Source organism: Cottoperca gobio, chromosome 1, assembly GCF_900634415.1.
Source record: "Cottoperca gobio chromosome 1, fCotGob3.1, whole genome shotgun sequence".
Lineage (NCBI taxonomy): Eukaryota > Metazoa > Chordata > Actinopteri > Perciformes > Bovichtidae > Cottoperca > Cottoperca gobio.
This window is the reverse complement of record NC_041355.1, coordinates 1,755,506-1,773,675: the sequence shown is the minus strand read 5'-3', so window position 1 is coordinate 1,773,675 and position 18,170 is coordinate 1,755,506. Positions and strand designations below refer to the sequence as shown.

Below are 18,170 nucleotides of genomic sequence, written 5' to 3'. Positions count from 1 at the left end.
CCCACCACTGGGATAGACGTTTCTCGTCCACCCTCCAACACAGTAGGTGGCGGTCATTCATCTTAACACTGGTTACAACCCGCCGTAAAACCTACGAAGAAGAAGAAGAAGAAGCCATGCAGCAGAAGTAAACAGTACAGGCACTATTAGCGTTAGCTCAGCTCTCTGGATGTATGAAACTAGCAGGGAGACGAGGTTGTAGTCGTTGCGTGGATGAATATTTGACTTCTAGTTAAGCAACAATGTCTTCAGTTGAGTGTTTGAGAGAGTTTGTCAACGAGCGACTAAATGCTGTTGCTGAAGAAATATTCGGAGTTTTCCAAGAAGCTGTCGTCGAGTACGAGGCAGAGATCCATCGTCAGCGCAGACTGCTGGATGTCGTTTGGAACCCGGAAATAAAGTTACACAGGATAGGTGAGTAAAACGTAATAACACAAAACGGAGGCAATTGTATGTATATTTAACCCCATGTGTTTTAATAGATTACGTTACTGGTACTAATTTGCTCGCATGTCTGCAGTAGTATCCTATTCCTTTTGTTCTCTGTCCCTCCAGAGCTCCCACAGCAACATGTCTGTAAGGAGGAGGAGGTCCTCTCTGACCAGCAGCTCTGTATTCAGGAGAGGAACTCCAGTCTGGACCAAGAGGACCCAGAGCCTCCACAGATTAAAGAGGAGCAGGAGGAACTCTGCACCAGTCAGGAGGGAGAGCAGCTTGTACTGAAGCAGGAGACTGATACCTTTATGTTGACTCCTACTGATGAGGAAAGTGACCACCAGCTCCTCTCTCACAACTCTCATGTAGCTGAGAGCCAAGATCAGAAAGGAGGCAAGCATGGAGACTCAGGCTCAACTAGAACTGCAGAGCCAAATCAACAGAGTCTACATCACGAAAGCACAAGTCACAGTAACAATGTAGACAACCCTCACCTGTCAGAGATGCACTGTGATACTCACACAGGTAAACAGCCTTTAAAATGTGACACATGTGGTAAAGACTTTCAGACGAAATCAAAACTAGAGAGACATATAAGAATCCACACAGGAGAGAAGCCGTTTGCATGCAAAACATGTGGGAAAGGATTCACGCAGAAATCAGCATGGAAACGTCATGTAAGAATCCACACAGGAGAGAAGCCGTTTACATGCAAAACATGTGGGAAAGCTTTCACAGATGCTCGTTACTTGAAAGGCCACATGAAAATCCACACAGGTGAGAAGCCATATTCTTGCAAGATGTGTGGGAATGGATTCACGCAGAAATCATTATTGGACATTCATGTAAGAACCCACACAGGTGAGAAGCCGTTTGCATGCAAAACATGTGGGAAAGCTTTCAGAATGAATGCTACCTTGACAATCCACATCAGAACCCACACAGGGGAGAAGCCATATTCTTGCAAAATATGTGGGAAAGGATTTACGACTAAATCAGCATGGAAACGTCATACAAGAATCCACACAGAAGAGAAGCCGTTTACATGCAAAACATGTGGGAGAGCTTTCAGAGATAATGGTACCTTGAAAGACCACATGAGAACCCACACAGGGGAGAAGCCATATTCTTGCAAAGTATGTGGGAAAGGATTCACGCAGAAATCAGCATGGAAACGTCATACAAGAATCCACACAGGAGAGAAGCCGTTTACATGCAAAACATGTGGGAAAGCTTTCAGAGATGCTCGTTACTTGAAAGGCCACATGAAAATCCACACAGGGGAGAAGCCATATTCTTGCAAGATGTGTGGGAATGGATTCACGCAGAAATCATTATTGGACATTCATGTAAGAACCCACACAGGTGAGAAGCCATATTCTTGCAAAATGTGTGGGAATGGATTCACGCAGAAATCATTATTGGACATTCATGTAAGAACCCACACAGGTGAGAAGCCATATTCTTGCAAAATGTGTGGGAATGGATTCACGCAGAAATCATTATTGGACATTCATGTAAGAATCCACACAGGTGAGAAGCCGTTTGCATGCAAAACATGTGGGAAAGCTTTCAGAGCTAATGGTACCTTGAAAGACCACATGAGAATCCACACAGGTGAGAAGCCATATTCCTGCAAAACATGTGGGAAAGCTTTTACAATTCATAGTCACTTGACACGCCACACGAGAATCCACACAGGTGAGAAGCCGTTTGCATGTAAAACATGTGAGAGAGCTTTCAGAAATAATAGTCACTTGACATACCACATGAGAACCCACACAGGGGAGAAGCCATATTCCTGCAACTCGTGTGGGAAAAGATTCACTTGGAAATCAGCATTGACGTCTCATCATACAAGAATCCACACAGGTGAGAAACAATATTCAACTCCACTTCATTTATATTGCACCTTTCATACATACAGTACATTCATACATAGCGCCCAAAGTGCTTCACAGAGCAACACAGCACAGACAAGAAAAACTAAATGTATGCAACAATAAATGTAATTTTGTATTCTGAAAATGACAACAATGAACAAATACATGTTAAAATAAATTAAATTCACTCCAATAAACGAGCACAAAAAATAAAATTATTATGAAAAAACAATTTTAAGACTTAAAAAGTAAAGAAAGAATGACACGGCACCTTAATGTTGAGAAACATTTAGAAAACATTTCCGATATGAGTCACTTGACTGTCCTCATGAGAACGCACACATGTGAAGACTTTTACATGGAAAACATGTGGAAGAGATTTCATAATGTGGCTTGTTGGTTCACATGAGGTGTGTACAGCTTTTATAAGTTTGATAACAAACAGAGGAATTAGATTTATATATAATTCCATGTGTTTAAATATAAACTGGTATTAATTTGCCCCATTGTCTGCATTTTGTTACTTTGCCACCACAGTAGTATCTTATTCCTTTTGTTCTCTGTCCCTCCAGAGCTCCCACAGCAACATGTCTGTGAGGAGGAGAAGGTCCTCTCTGACCAGCAGCTCTGTATTCAGGAGAGGAACTCCAGTCTGGACCAAGAGGACCCAGAGCCTCCACAGATTAAAGAGGAGCAGGAGGAACTCTGCACCAGCTTTCAGAGATAATGGTCACTTGAATGACCACATGAGAACCAACACAGGGGAGAAGCCATATTCTTGTAAAACAAAATCGCGGAATATTTTTGTGAAGTGCGTATCGAGGCTTGTGTCGATGACGTATGTGATGACGTTCGAAGCCTCGCGGGTTTGGCGTGCGATTCGAAATATAAGGGGGAGCAAACCGCAATTGAGCCCCCTCATAATCAACACTTTATATAACCGCGAATTTTGTGGGTTGTTGTTGTCGTAGTATGCGTTGTTGCTGTTGAGTTGTTGGTATTGCGTTTGTATTGGATCATTATGGAGCCAGCCAACTAGCGAAACAATTGTTATGCACGCCAGCATCATCTTCCTTGTGAGCAAGTAAAAATACCAAATCTAAATCTGTTGAAAAGATAATGTACATCCAACGTGTACATTACACATCCCTGGTGGCGCAGCTCGTAGAGCAGGCGACCCACATTCAAATGCTTGCTACAGCGGCCCGGGGTTCGAAACAGACCTGCTGCTATTTGCTGCATGTCATTCCCCTTCTCTCTGTCCAATCTTAAACTGCACTATCATTTAAGGTGTAAAACGCCCACATTTTTTTCATGGCACTCTCTTCTCAATAACACGTAACAACATCAATCTTATTTTTAAATAGAACATTATATTCAGTCTTAGATGTGTGCGTCAAAGAATCTTCAGGGCAAAGATACTTTAAATCCACTGCAGCCTTCCACGTTGCCGATTTTACATTTATTGTCCACTTGATGGCGCAGTAGAGCAAATGAAGCACAATGAAGCTTCGGCACATGTGCAAACCAATTGGATGGAAAGCTTCAATGCTTCATGAAGCTTCATCTCGCCATCACCACTTGAAAGTCCACATGAGAACACACATGGGGGGGAAAAGCTGCATCACTGCAGCACAGAGGTTCCAGAGATTAAAGAGTAACCGGAGGAACTAAAAGGAGTTTGACACTCCTGACTTCATGGTTACACTCTGTAATAAGTGTTGGGTTACACACTATTTCTACACACTACCTCAACAATGAGGTCACTGAGGTTATTTCTTCGTTAGAGGAAGATTGTCCGTCTGTTTTGGGTTATTGGATTGCAATGGGATAGTGCTTGATGACCTGAATGTACAAGTGTAAATGCAGCCGTGATAGAGGACATGGCTGGTGGGATGCTGGGCTTCAGAAGCTCGTGTGTAATGCATACTGGTACATGCAGGCAGTTCCTGCACGGCTCCGCGAGCAGGAGAACTCAGCTTTAGGATTCAGGGGGATCTATTGGCAGAAATGGAATATAGTATTCATAACTATGTTTTCTTTGGTCTATAATCACCTGAAACTAAGAATCGTTGTGTTTTCATTAGATTAGAATGAGCCCTTCATATCTACATGAGGAGCGTGTCCTCTTCCACTGAGACCACCATGTTGCCTCTTTAGTATCCTAGAACAGACGAACCAAACTCTGGCTCTAGAAAGGGTGTTTCCTGTTTTTACGTTACCAGAAGCCTCTGTAGGTTCTCTCAACACTTGGAAAAGGAGGTGAGCGGAGGAGTATTCAGTTAGTTGCACCTGCAACCTCACCGCTAGATGCCACTAAATCCTACATACTGGACCTTTTTAAGGGGAAAGTTAACGTAACTGACAATGATGAACAAACTGTTAACCAGATGAATGTTACTGCATTGTATGCAACGTTTTAATTGAACAATGATGACACTGAGCATGGATGATTGTAGCAACACTGTTCATATAATGTGTTATACTGCTGCACATTGTTTGAAGACCGACTGTGACAGAACATATTGCTGGAAAGGCCAGAAGATATAGAAGCTTAAAGAGAACGTATTCATATCACACATGTTTGTTACCAAGGTAGAATGGTGCATCACATTTTATTGTTTGTAAATAATGAATGTGTGTAAACATTGTCTTGAAGAGATGCTATCAAGTAATTCCTTTCTAAATGCTGCAAACATATTGTGATTTAAAAAAAAATGTAATCCGATCAAATGTTCATTAATATTTTCTTATTTGTTTTTTCATTTTAAATTTTGTAAATGCATTTGTATGAACATGGAGATAATGGTATGTGTTGTATTTCATGCCAAGTAATTACAATAAATGAATTTACTTCCCTTAAAGATCTCCTTTATATCTCTCGCCTAATTTGTATTTCAGTTCATCAGATTTATGTACAGAGAAATTAGCTAAAATGGTTATCTCAAAGCGAACATTGATTTAATACTTTTTATTAGAGAATGGGACGAGGGGTGGGGATGAACTTTGTTTCAGTTGACCTAGTGTTAGCGTCCGGTTTTCTGATCTGCAATATGGAAATAATTGATGCTTGTCTGTCAGATAATTGTGCTGTTATATTTGATACATTACAGTTAATTTATCTGGCACTTTTGTCCAAAGCGATTTACAATAAGTGCAAACTGTCATGAGGATACAACTCCGAACAACAAGAATCTTGTAAGTACATTCACGTACGTTTAATTATTTAAGTGCAGTACAAAAGCTTCAAGCCAAAGCCAAATGAGATGACAAGAGCCTGGACAAGAACCTGTGCAAAGTGTGTCTGCAGGAGCGGGTTGTTGCAGCGATGTTGGCTCTGAAGGACAGTTGGTCGTCCAGTGTCACACCCAGATTCCTTGCAGTCCGAGTCGGGGAAACAACCCAGGAGCCGATGTTGATGGTAAGATCTTGGATGGGAGAGCCATTCCCCAGAAGGAAAAGCTGTTTGGTCTTGTCAAGGTTGAGTTTCAAGTGGTGTGCGGCCACCCACTGAGAGATGTCCGCCAAACAAGCCAAGATCCGTGACCTTGGTTTCAGATCTGGGAAAAGACAGAATCAATTGAGTGTCATCTGCGTAGCTGTGGTAGTAGAAGCCATGAGAGTGAATGACAGAGCTGAATAAGTTGGTGTACAGAGAAAAGAGGAGGGGACCCAGGACAGAGCCCTGAGGAACCCCAGTGGTGAGTTGACGAGGGTCCGACAGAGACCCTTTCCAAGTTACCCTGTAGGTGCAGTCCTGTAGGTAGGATTTGAGCAGGGAGAGAGTATAGCCTGAGAATCCCATTTATTGGAGGGAGGGTGTAGAGGAGGATCTGGTGGTTCACTGTTTTGAACGTAGCAGAAAGGTCCAGAAGGATGACACCAGAGGAGAGAGAGGCTAATCTAGCAGTGTGAAGTTCCTCAGTAACAGCGATAAGGTCAGTCTCAGTTGAGTGGCCTACTTTGAAACCACATTGGTGTGGACCAAGAAGGTTGTTCTGGTGAAGGTAAGACAAGAGTTGAGTAAAGACTGCACGTTCAAGTGTTTTGGAAATAAATGGGAGAGAATGAAGAGAGAAGAGTTTGAAAGGCCAGGAGGTTGCGAACCTGCTGCAAGGTGAGAGGACAGAGGGCGTCCAGAGAGGAGAACAGAGTAGAGAGGAGAGTGTCTGTGGCAGAGTTGTCAAGCATGAGTGAGAAGGAGTTAGGTGAAGGAAGGGCCGAGAGGACAGCTGAGGCAAGAGAGAGAGCGAAGGTTATGGCGGACAGGTACAGTATTTGGGGAGATAGGTTAGTTAGATCGTGAGAGGGGAGATGTGAAGCGGGGTTACGGAGAGGTTAGAGGTAGAACAGTTTCTAGTGAGTATGAGGTGAAGGTTATTGCCAGCTTTGTGAATAGGTGGGGGCAGGGAGAGAGCACAATAATATAGGAGAGATAATAGATCTGTTGAAAGATTTCAGTCAGGTTTTAGGGCATACCAAAGCACACAGTCTGCCTTGGTTAAACGGTGCGGGGGGTGCTGGTGCTGTCTGAGGTCCGTGTGACGGATGGGGGGTACAGGTGCTTATTTCACTCCTCTCCTTTCCACCGCTCTGCCCGCTGGTCTTCCCCGGAAAGCAGGGGAATTCAATTCGTTACCACTGTACCTCTTTGTCATCTGGCATATGTAGTAATGACTTTAACACAGTTCTTCTTGATAATTCAATAATTAAACTTTTTATTTTTGACTGATGCAGGCCTCTTGGGTTTGAAAACTCACGTATAAAAACCTGCTGATTGTCATTCATGTTAACGCGACCCATCTTTGTAACACGACTGAAATAGATTATCATGTCTGTGTGTTTTCCCTCCTTTCCTGATTGGTAATGTGTTCCTCCTGTGTCCATTTACTCTGCCCTTGTGTTTTTTCCTTTCTCCCCCAGCTGTGTCTTGTTCCCTCTTTTGGTGTCTGTGTATATATCCCTGTCTGCCCCAGTGTGCCTTGTTGGATCGTTGTTTCATGTTAGGTGTCGGTTACCTGCCCTGCCATGCCCTGCCATGCCCTATAAATAAATGTTTCAGCTTTGTTTTATTAAAGCTGTGTTTGTTGTAAATCTTTTGCATTTGGTTCCTCTCCTGTACCATACCGTGACAGAACGATCCGACCATAATATGGACCCAGCAGAGGTTTTGGGTAGTGAACTGTATGACCTCGCATATACCCTCCTATGTCTCCATGAGCCAAAAGCCTGAGCTAAGGAGTGAGTTTCGAAAGTTCCTTGAAGAATTTCTGAGCCTTCCGCTTAGCCCGCCTTGTCCGCAGCCAACCTCCAGACTGCGAGAACTCTCGTTTGCTGAGCTCATGCTGCGACAACACCCCAGTCCTGCTGCCGGTCCTTTCCAGACCCTCACTCCTATTGCCGGACCTCCGCAGACCTCTCTTCCTACTGCCGGATCTCCGCAGACCTCCGTTCCTGCTGCCGGACCTTCGCAGACCCCCGTTCCTGCTGCCGAACATTTGCAGACCTCCATTCCTGTTGCCATTCCTCCGCAGACCCTCGTTCCTTCTCCCGGACCTCCGCAGACCCCCATACCTGCTGCCGGACCTCCGCAGACCCCCATACCTGCTGCCGGATTTCTGCAGACCTCCGTTCCTGCTGCCGAACATTCGCAGACCTCCATTCCTGTTGCCGTTCCTCCGCGGACCCTCGTTCCTTCTCCCAGACCTCCGCAGACCCCCATACCTGTTGCCAGACTTCCGCAGACCCCCAATTCCGCTGCCAGACCTCCGCAGACATCCGCTCCAGCGTCTGCCAGGCTGCAGACCCCAGCTGTTCCCCAGAGTGAGATGAATAACGTTGCTCATCTGAACTCATGTGCTCTCTCAGCACTCAGAATATGTAAAGTAGTATCAAAACAGATCATCAATAGAACAACTAACTCACTCATTTGTTTTGTTAGTGTTTATGGGACAAACTCAAGTGAATAATATCTAAAGAACAATATCTAGTAATATTACAGGGCAGTGGTTAGTTCTCTGAAATTTCATTAAAGTAAAATTGACATATCAAAAGTAGGCCTACTCATTTTACACAAACATATGATATTGTGTCATGCTACAACAGCTTTAATGATTTGTATTCTATTTACTAGTGCTTACTTTGAAAAGTAGTTGGTGAACATTGACACTGAGATATCAGTGAATATCTTTTATAAACATTATGTATTTTGTTTTTACTCCTTAAACATAATTTCTGTTTGAATGTTTTTGTTGGAGTGGCTTTCTGACAATACAATCTACATTTTGGGGAAAGGGGATTCTGGAAGTTTGAATGAATTGAGGGACGCAACCAAGTACATCATAGCTTAACAGCCTTAACCCTAGTTTAACGACTAACTATTTTGGGTCATGACTATAACTTTAACCCATGAACAGTTCATTTTTAAATGAAAAATCACTGTTGTAAAAGTACAGTCTTTCTTTTGTATTTTCTACACCACACCTTTGATCTGAGTAAAACTGAGTAAAAAATCATCACCAGAACTTCAGCCTGAGTGTAATATTTAGAGTTCTGATATTAAATAATAAGAGAGATAAGCAGAAATATGACTTTCATCACTTTTATTTTGCATTGGTTGAATCAATTAATGTTATACATAAAGTCCATTAGCTTATGGGGCATATTGAGAGCGCCCAATTGCTGCATGGTTTTAAGAAAATGGGAGGACACCTTCTTTGGTGATGTCATCAGGTGGTGTTTGAAAGAGGAGGTAATAAAGTTTTCAATTGCTGGTTCGTGAAAATTCATGAAAACCAGCACGGTCTCTGCGCTTCCCCACCTTTTGCACAGGTCCTTGAAAATTGCCTTGTCTAGGCGCATCAAAGTGTCTGAGATGATTTTATAATCTGATCCCTCAATTTCGGCCCATATGTTTTGAAAGAGACGCTCAATGATGGTCTCTGGGTTTAAAAATATGCTGTTACCCTCTGCTTCCTCATAGGTCCGTGAAAGCAACCTCCTCAAAATTACCCTGACATAGAGTTTGTTTCTCTCTGCCTGGGCTTTAGCATCCTGCACATGTCCAGCACCTGTCTCACTTTAATAAATGCTTTGATATAAATAAGAAGTTTACTGGATTGATTGAAGTTAGAAACTCCATCTCCAAATTAAGAACATAACAATATCATTCAGAAGAGGTTCTGTGATTTCACTGACTTCTTTTCTAATTATTTCCTGGACAGCTTTATTTGTTGCAATCACAAAGCTGTCCTCGGATCTTCTTGAAACCTTTTCTGATTCCACAGATTTGGCTGCTGACTGGCAGCGTTTATCACAGTTTTCGGTGTCCTGACTTATTCTCGACCTCTGTGATCCAGGTGTGCGGAAAGCGTTCATCTTGTCCATAAATCATACCTGTCAACCCTCCTGTTTTTCCCGGGGCTATCCCGTATTCTTACTTCTATCCCGGAGTAGGCAATCCACCGGTTTCCTGCTGAGAGCCATGGCCTCAGATTTGGAGGTGCTGATCCTCATCCCAACCGCTGCACACTCGGCTGCGAACCGATCCAGTGACTGTTAAAGGTTGAAGGTCTCGATATCCTATCCATGAAAATCACGAACAGGATTGGTGATAAAGCGCAGCCCTGGCGGAGGCCAACATTCACGGGAAACGAGTCCGACTTACTGCCGAGTATCCGGACACAACTCTCGCTTTGGGCGTACAGGGATTGGATGGCACTCAAAAGTGACCCCCTCACCCCATACTCCCGCAGCACCTCCCACAGTATCACCCGGGGGACCCTGTCATACGCCTTCTCCAGATCCACAAAACACATGTAGACCGGATGGGCGTACTCCCAGGCCCCCTCCAGGATCCTTGCAAGAGTAAAGAGTTGGTCTGTTGTTCCACGACCAGGACGGAATCCGCATTGTTCCTCTTCAATCAGAGGTTCGACTACCGGCCGAACCCTCCTTTCCAGTACCTTGGAGTAGACTTTACCAGGGAGGCTGAGAAGTGTGATACCCCTGTAGTTGGCACACACTCTCTGGTCCCCCTTTTTAAATAGGGGAACCACCACCCCGGTCTGCCAACCCCTAGGCACTGTCCCAGACTTCCACGCAATGTTGACGAAGCGTGTCAACCAAGACAGCCCCTCAACACCCAAAGCCTTCAGCATTTCTGGACGGATCTCATCAACCCCTGCGGCATTGCCACTGTGGAGTTGTTTGACTACCTCAGTGACTTCCATCAGGGAAATAGACGATGATCCCTCATCAGCTTCCAGCTCTGCCTCAACCATAGAGGGCGTGTTAGTCGGATTCAGGAGTTCCTCAAAGTGCTCCTTCCAGCGGCCGATAATCTTCTCAGTTGAAGTCAGCAGGGTCCCACCCTTGCTGTACACAGCTTGGATGGTTCCTCGCTTCCCCCTCCTGAGGTGCCGGATGGTTTTCCAGAAGCACCTTGGTGCCGACCGAAAGTCCTTCTCCATAGCTTCTCCGAACTTCTCCCACACCCGCTGCTTTGCCTCTGACACGGCAGAAGCTGCCGCCCTTCTAGTCCTTCGATACCCTGCAACTGTTTCCGGAGTCCTCCCGGATAACATAACCCGGAAGGACTCCTTCTTCAGTCGGACGGCTTCCCTGACCACCGGGGTCCACCACGGTGTTCGAGGGTTACCGCCCCTTGAGGCACATAAGACCTTGAGACCACAGCTCATCACCGCAGCTTCAGCAATAGAAGTTTTGAACATCCCCACTCAGGTTCAATGCCCCCAACCTCCACAGGGATCGCTGAAAAGCTCCGCTGGAGGTGTGAGTTAAAGATCCCCAGGACAGGGGCTTCCTCCAGACGTTCCCAGTTCACCTGCACTACCCGTTTGGGTTTACCAGGTCTGTCCAGAGTCTTCCCCCACCCCTTGATCCAACTCACCACCAGATGGTGATCAGTCGACAGCTCCGCCCCTCTCTTCACCCGAGTGTCCAAAACATGCAGGCTCAGATCAGATGATACGATTAGGAAATCGATCATTGACCTTTGGCCTAGGGTGCTCTGGTACCACGTGCACTTATGAGCATCCTTATGTTCGAACATGGTGTTTGTTATGGCCATTCCATGACTAGCACAGAAGTCCAACAACAAACGACCGTTCGGGTTTAGATCAGGGAGGCCCTTCCTCCCAATCACGCCTCTCCAGGTGTCTCCATCGTTTCCCATGTGTGCGTTGAAGTCTCCCAGCAAGACTACGGAGTCCCCTACTGGAGCCCCCTGCAAGGCTCCATTCAGGGTCTCCAAGAAGGCAGAATACTCAGAACTGCGGTTTGGGGCATAGGCACAAACAACAGTCAGAGTTTTCCCCCCCATAACCCGAAGGCGTAGGGAGGCGACCCTCTCGTCCACCGGGATAAACTCCAACGTAGCGGCGCTCAACCGGGGGCTAGTGAGTATCCCCACCCCGGCCCGACGCCTCACACCTTGGGCAACTCCGGAGAAGAATAGAGTCCAACCCCTATCCAGGAGTACGGTTCCAGAGCCAAGACTGTGCGTGGAGGTAAGCCCCACCAGATCCAACTGGTAGCGCTCCACCTCCCGCACTAGTTCTGGCTCCTTCCCCCACAGAGAGGCGACGTTCCACGTCCCCAGAACCAGCCTCTGCTGCCCGGGTCTGGTCCGTCGAGGTCCCTGATCATCACTGCCACCCGTGTGACAGCGCACCCGACCCCAGCGGTTTTTCCCATGAGTGGTGGGCCCACAGGATGGATGGATGGGAGGCACCACGTAGCTTCTTCGGGCAGTGCCCGACCGGGCTCCGTGGCAAACCCGGCCACCAGGCGCTCGCTGTCGGGCCCTCCCTCTGGGCCCGGCTCCAGACGGGGGCCCCGGGCTTCCTCCGGGCAGGGTCTCTCCTTTCCTTTCCCTTTCTTTCATGAAGTCGTTTTTGAACCATTCTTAGTCTGGCCCCTCACCTGAGACCAATTTGCCTTGGGAGACCCTACCAGGAGCACTAGGCTCCAGACAACACAGCTCTCAGGTTCATATGGACACACAAACCTCTCCACCACGATAAGGTGATGGTTCCCAGAGAAAACCAGTGTGCCATTCAGATATACATTCAGGTATATACCCGTCCTTTATGTGTTTACATTTACATTGGTGGCTGAGAGCTGTTAAAATATGGGTGGAGTCCGACAAAAAATGTTCCTTATTTTGAAATTCCAATGTTGACAGGTATGCAAAGTGGAGGATGAGGAAACGTCTCTGTTTTTCGACACAAGTAGCTGAAGTTTGTCCAGTTTGTTGAACAGTGAACACACATTGGAGAGAAATATGCCTGGTAGTGGGGTACAGTGACCGCGCCTGCGGAGACGCACAAGCACTCCAGCGCGTTTTCCATTCCTCCGGCGTTTAACTGCATGAGCAAAAGTGAGCACACCTTTGACCAGAATGTCCAATAATTCAACTGATGAGCAGAGAAACGTGGGAAATAAATCCACTGGAGTTGATCCTCTGATGTTAATGAGCTCTTCTTGAGTGAAAGAGTTCAGGGTATGATAAAAAACGGAGTTTACGAGCAAAAGAAGACAAAACAATGCACACCGAGGCAGCTGTCCGTGGCGCCATCTTTTATCAAATTACAATCAGAATAAGAATCAGAAATCCTTTATTTGTCCCACGACGGGTAAATACATCAAAGAGAGTAAAGTGACGAGTAACAATTAAATAGAATAAACATACAGTAACAGTAATATAAGTAATATGAGTACAGTCATTGGAGAAAAATAAAAGTGTAGGAGTACATATTGCACATGATAGTGTAATTGCAAAAAATAAATAAAAAGTGAATATTGCACAAGGCATTGGTAATTGCACACTGTCGGAATAGACTTTAGTTGGTGTGGTGGTCTACCACGGGCCGTGGTGATTGTACAGTCTGACCGCTGCAGGAAGAAAGGACCCAACACAGTAGGTGGCGGTCATTCATCTTAACGCTGGTTGCAACCCGCCTTAAAACCAACGAAGAAGAAGAAGAAGAAGAAGAAGAAAAAAGAAGAAAGAAGAAGAAGAAGAAGAAGAAGAAGAAGAAGAAGCCATGCAGCGGAAGTAAACAGTACAGGCACTATTAGCGTTAGCTCAGCTCTCTGGATGTATGAAACTAGCAGGGAGACGATGTTGTAGTTGTTGCGTGGATTAATATTCGACTTCTAGTTAAGCAACAATGTCTTCAGTTGAGTGTTTTAGAGAGTTTGTCAACCAGCGACTAAATGCTGCTGCTGAAGAAATATTCGGAGTTTTCCAAGAAGCTGTCGTCGAGTACGAGGCAGAGATCCATCGTCAGCGCAGACTGCTGGATGTCGTTTGGAAACCGGAAATAAAGTTACACAGGATAGGTGTGTAAAACGTAATAACACAAAACGGAGGAATTGTATGTATATTTAACCCCATGTGTTTTAATAGATTACGTTACTGGTACTAATGTGCTCGCATGTCTGCAGTAGTATCCTATTCCTTTTGTTCTCTGTCCCTCCAGAGCTCCCACAGCAACATGTCTGTAAGGAGGAGGAGGTCCTCTCTGACCAGCAGCTCTGTATTCAGGAGAGGAACTCCAGTCTGGACCAAGAGGACCCAGAGCCTCCACAGATTAAAGAGGAGCAGGAGGAACTCTGCACCAGTCAGGAGGGAGAGCAGCTTGTACTGAAGCAGGAGACTGATACCTTTATGTTGACTCCTACTGATGAGGAAAGTGACCACCAGCTCCTCTCTCACAACTCTCATGTAGCTGAGAGCCAAGATCAGAAAGGAGGCAAGCATGGAGACTCAGGCTCAACTAGAACTGCAGAGCCAAATCAACAGAGTCTACATCACGAAAGCACAAGTCACAGTAACAATGTAGACAACCCTCACCTGTCAGAGATGCACTGTGATACTCACACAGGTAAACAGCCTTTAAAATGTGACACATGTGGAAAAGACTTTAAGATTAAATCAAAACTAGAGAGACATCTGAGAATCCACACAGGTGAGAAGCCGTTTGCATGCAAAACATGTGGAAGAGCTTTCAGACATAATAGTCACTTGAAAGACCACATGAGAACCCACACAGGAGAGAAGCCATATTCCTGCAACACGTGTGGGAAAAGATTCACTTGGAAATCAGCATTGACGTCTCATCATACAAGAATCCACACAGGTGAGAAACAATATTCAACTCAACTTCATTTATATTGCACCTTTCATACATACAGTACATTCATACATAGCGCCCAAAGTGCTTCACAGAGCAACACAGCACAGACAAGAAAAACTAAATGTATGCAACAATAAATGTAATTTTGCATTCTGAAAATGACAACAATGAAGCATATGTTAAAATATATTAAATTCAACCAAATAAACAAGCACAAAAGATTATATTAGTATGAAAAACAAATGTTAAGACTTCAAAACTAAAGAAAGAATGACACGGCACCTTAATGTTGAGAAACATTTAGAAAACATTTCCGATATGAGTCACTTGACTGTCCTCATGAGAACGCACACATGTGAAGCCTTTTACATGGAAAACATGTGGAAGAGATTTCATAATGTGGCTTGTTGGTTCACATGAGGTGTGTACAGCTTTTATAGGTTTGATAACAAACAGAGGCATTAGATTTATAAATAATTCCATGTGTTTGAATATAAACTGGTATTAATTTGCCCCATTGTCTGCATTTTGTTACTTTGCCACCACAGTAGTATCTTATTCCTTTTGTTCTCTGTCCCTCCAGAGCTCCCACAGCAACATGTCTGTAAGGAGGAGGAGGTTCTCTCTGACCAGCAGCTCTGTATTCAGGAGAGGAACTCCAGTCTGGACCAAGAGGACCCAGAGCCTCCACAGATTAAAAGGAGCAGGAGGAACTCTGCACCAGTCAGGAGGGAGAGCAGCTTGTACTGAAGCAGGAGACTGATACCTTTATGTTGACTCCTACTGATGAGGAAAGTGACCACCAGCTCCTCTCTCACAACTCTCATGTAGCTGAGAGCCAAGATCAGAAAGGAAGCAAGCATGGAGACTCAGGCTCAACTAGAACTGCAGAGCCAAATCTACACAATCAACAGAGTCTACATCACGAAAGCACAAGTCACAGTAACAATGTAGACAACCCTCACCTGTCAGAGATGCACTGCGATACTCACACAGGTGAACAGCCTTTAAAATGTGACGCATGTGGAAAAGACTTTCAGTATAAATCATTACTAGAGATGCATCTGAGAATCCACACAGGTGAGAAGCCGTTTGCATGCAAAACATGTGGGAAAGCTTTTAGATTTAATTTAACCTTGACACGCCACATGAGAACCCACACAGGTGAGAGGCCATATTCTTGTAAAACATGCAAAAAGAAATTCCAGCGTAATGATAACTTGAAAGTCCACATGAGAACACACATGGGGGAAAAGCTGCATCACTGCAGCACTGCAGCACTGCAGCACTGCAGCACAGAGGGTCCAGAGATTAAAGAGTAACAGGAGGAACTAAAAGGAGTTTGACACTCCTGACTTCAGGGTTACACTCTGTAATAAGTGTTGGATCATACACTATTTCTACACACTACCTCAGCAATGAGCTCACTGAGGTTATTTCTTCGTTAGAGGAAGATTGTCCGTCTGTTTTGGGTTATTGGATTGCAATGGGATAGTGCTTGATCACCTGAACGTGCAGGTGTAAATACAGCTGTGATGGAGGACATGGCTGGTGGGATGCTGGGCTTCAGAAGCTCGTGTGTAATGCATACTGGTACATGCAGGCAGTCCCTGCACGGCTCCGCGAGCAGGAGAACTCAGCTTTAGGATTCAGGGGGATCTATTGGCAGAAATGGAATATAGTATTCATAACTGTTTTCTTTTGTCTATAATCACCTGAAACTAAGAATCGTTGTGTGTTCATTATGTTGTTCATGTTACGTGTCTGTTACCCGCCTGCTTTGCCCTGCTCTGCTTGCTCGTGTCCTGCTCGTGTCTACCCAGTTTGTCTGTTCACTATTATTTTGTTACTTTGTATGAATGTTTCAGCTTTGTTTTATTAAAGCTCGCTTTTTGTTGTAAATCTTCTGCATTTGGGTCCTTTCCTGTACCATATCGTGACAGTACATACATATCTGTTCATGAAAATGTACAGCAAATCATTCAGGTATGATAAAACATTTATTGTATTTTTACTATTTTACAGATAAAGAGCTCACAAAGCCAAAGTGTTTGGACTTTTTGAGGCAAACCAACTGGAGAAAAACTGAGTGAGATGAATAACGTTGCTCATCTGAACTCATGTGCTCTCTCAGCACTCAGAATATGTAAAGTAGTATCAAAACAGATTTGTTTTGTTAGTGTTTATTGTTTATGGGATAAACTCAAGTGAGTAATATCTAAAGAACAATATCCAGTAATATTACAGGGCAGTGATTAGTTCTCTGAAACTTCATTAAAGTAAAATTGTAAAAAAAAGTAGGCCTACTCATTTTACACAAACATATAATATTGTGTAATGCTACAACAGCTTAAATGATTCGTATTTTATTTACTGGTGCTTACTTTGAAAAGTAGTTGGTGAATATTGACACTGAGATATCAGTGAATGTCTTTTATATCAGGGGTGTCAAACTCATTTTCGTTCAGGGGCCACCTGCAGCCCAATTTGATCTCAAGTGGGCCGGACCTAGTAAAATCATATCATAATAACCTGTAAATAACGAGATCTCAAAATGTTCCCTTTTGTTTTAGTGCAAAAAAGTACATTCTGAAAATGTTCACATTTATTGAACTATCTTTTTACAAAACATTATGAACAACCTAAAAGTGCAATTTCAACAATATTAAGCCTCAGTTTATCATTTAGTTGCATTACAACTTACAGATCACAGTGTATCAGGTACAAAACATTTCACAGTCACAGGTATCTGGAACAATATAGTATTTTACTTTATGATCAAAACAACTTGTCAAGATATAGAAATAATTAAAATATTACATTCATTTCCACATCTGTGTAGTAATCCTGACACACCACACAAATACAAATACAAACTAAAGTGGCAACTATTAAGGAAGAAGGTTAAGTTATCCCCTGCCTTGTAAATGTATAAAATGTATACATGTCTCTTTGTACTGCAGCTGCTGTCGTGGATATTTATCGCTCATAACATGAAAGCATGAAACAGAGAGGAATCAATAAAACACAAACACAGATATAGTTGATTCATTATAATTTTGTTGCGCAACAAACAAACAATAATGCGAACTCTACCTGCTATCAAGCATACAACCGTGAAGAGTCCCAACTGACAAAAATAATCTTATCCTTAAATAGTAGTTCTGAGTGAACGCCCCAAGCTTGTAACATATATTGAATTACCCCAGACTCCATGGCACAAAGGCAATCTATTCCAGATGTGAAGGTCACTTCCTCATGACCTTTGAGGGGTCCCCTTAATAAATATTATTTTTATTTATTTATAGATAACTATTATATACCCATATTCCCTGTTAGTAGTAATCACAAAGAGTAAGTGAAGTATAAACACATTTTCTTCTAATACTTTTATGTTTTTTTTGTCTGAACAATAAATAATAAATATCATTTTGAAAATACATTTTATTTTGAAAAAACAAACCATGGGAAGTGACGCATCTAACGAACGAGATCGCATTATTGTTTGTTCATTGTCTATACGATGCGAACGCCACCAGGATGCTGAGCTGATCCTGGGTCAGTCTGTAACAAAAGAAGAGGGCGGGCACTTTCTTATCAAGTTGACACTCATTGGCTCATGAAGGTTGTAAAAAACCCATCGAAGCTCCGATTGGCTCAAATGAATTGTCAATCTAATGCTGAAACC

The 18,170-nt window shown here is 43.9% G+C and overlaps 1 protein-coding gene and 1 long non-coding RNA gene across 2 annotated transcripts; both read left to right on the top strand.

Moving 5' to 3' along the window:
• The first annotated feature begins 730 nt into the window (after positions 1 to 730).
• On the top strand, positions 731 to 3,249 carry LOC115027790 (gastrula zinc finger protein XlCGF26.1-like). Its single transcript, XM_029461327.1, has 2 exons — positions 731 to 2,307; positions 2,891 to 3,249. The coding sequence occupies exons 1-2, from the start codon at positions 744 to 746 to the stop codon at positions 3,043 to 3,045; spliced, it is 1,719 nt and encodes a 572-aa protein (XP_029317187.1). The 5' UTR covers positions 731 to 743; the 3' UTR covers positions 3,046 to 3,249.
• Positions 3,250 to 3,911: 662 nt separating this feature from the next.
• LOC115006716 (uncharacterized) lies at positions 3,912 to 16,384 on the top strand. Its single transcript, XR_003832106.1, has 2 exons — positions 3,912 to 3,958; positions 15,784 to 16,384. It is a non-coding gene; the product is annotated as an uncharacterized LOC115006716 (long non-coding RNA).
• Positions 16,385 to 18,170: the final 1,786 nt, after the last annotated feature.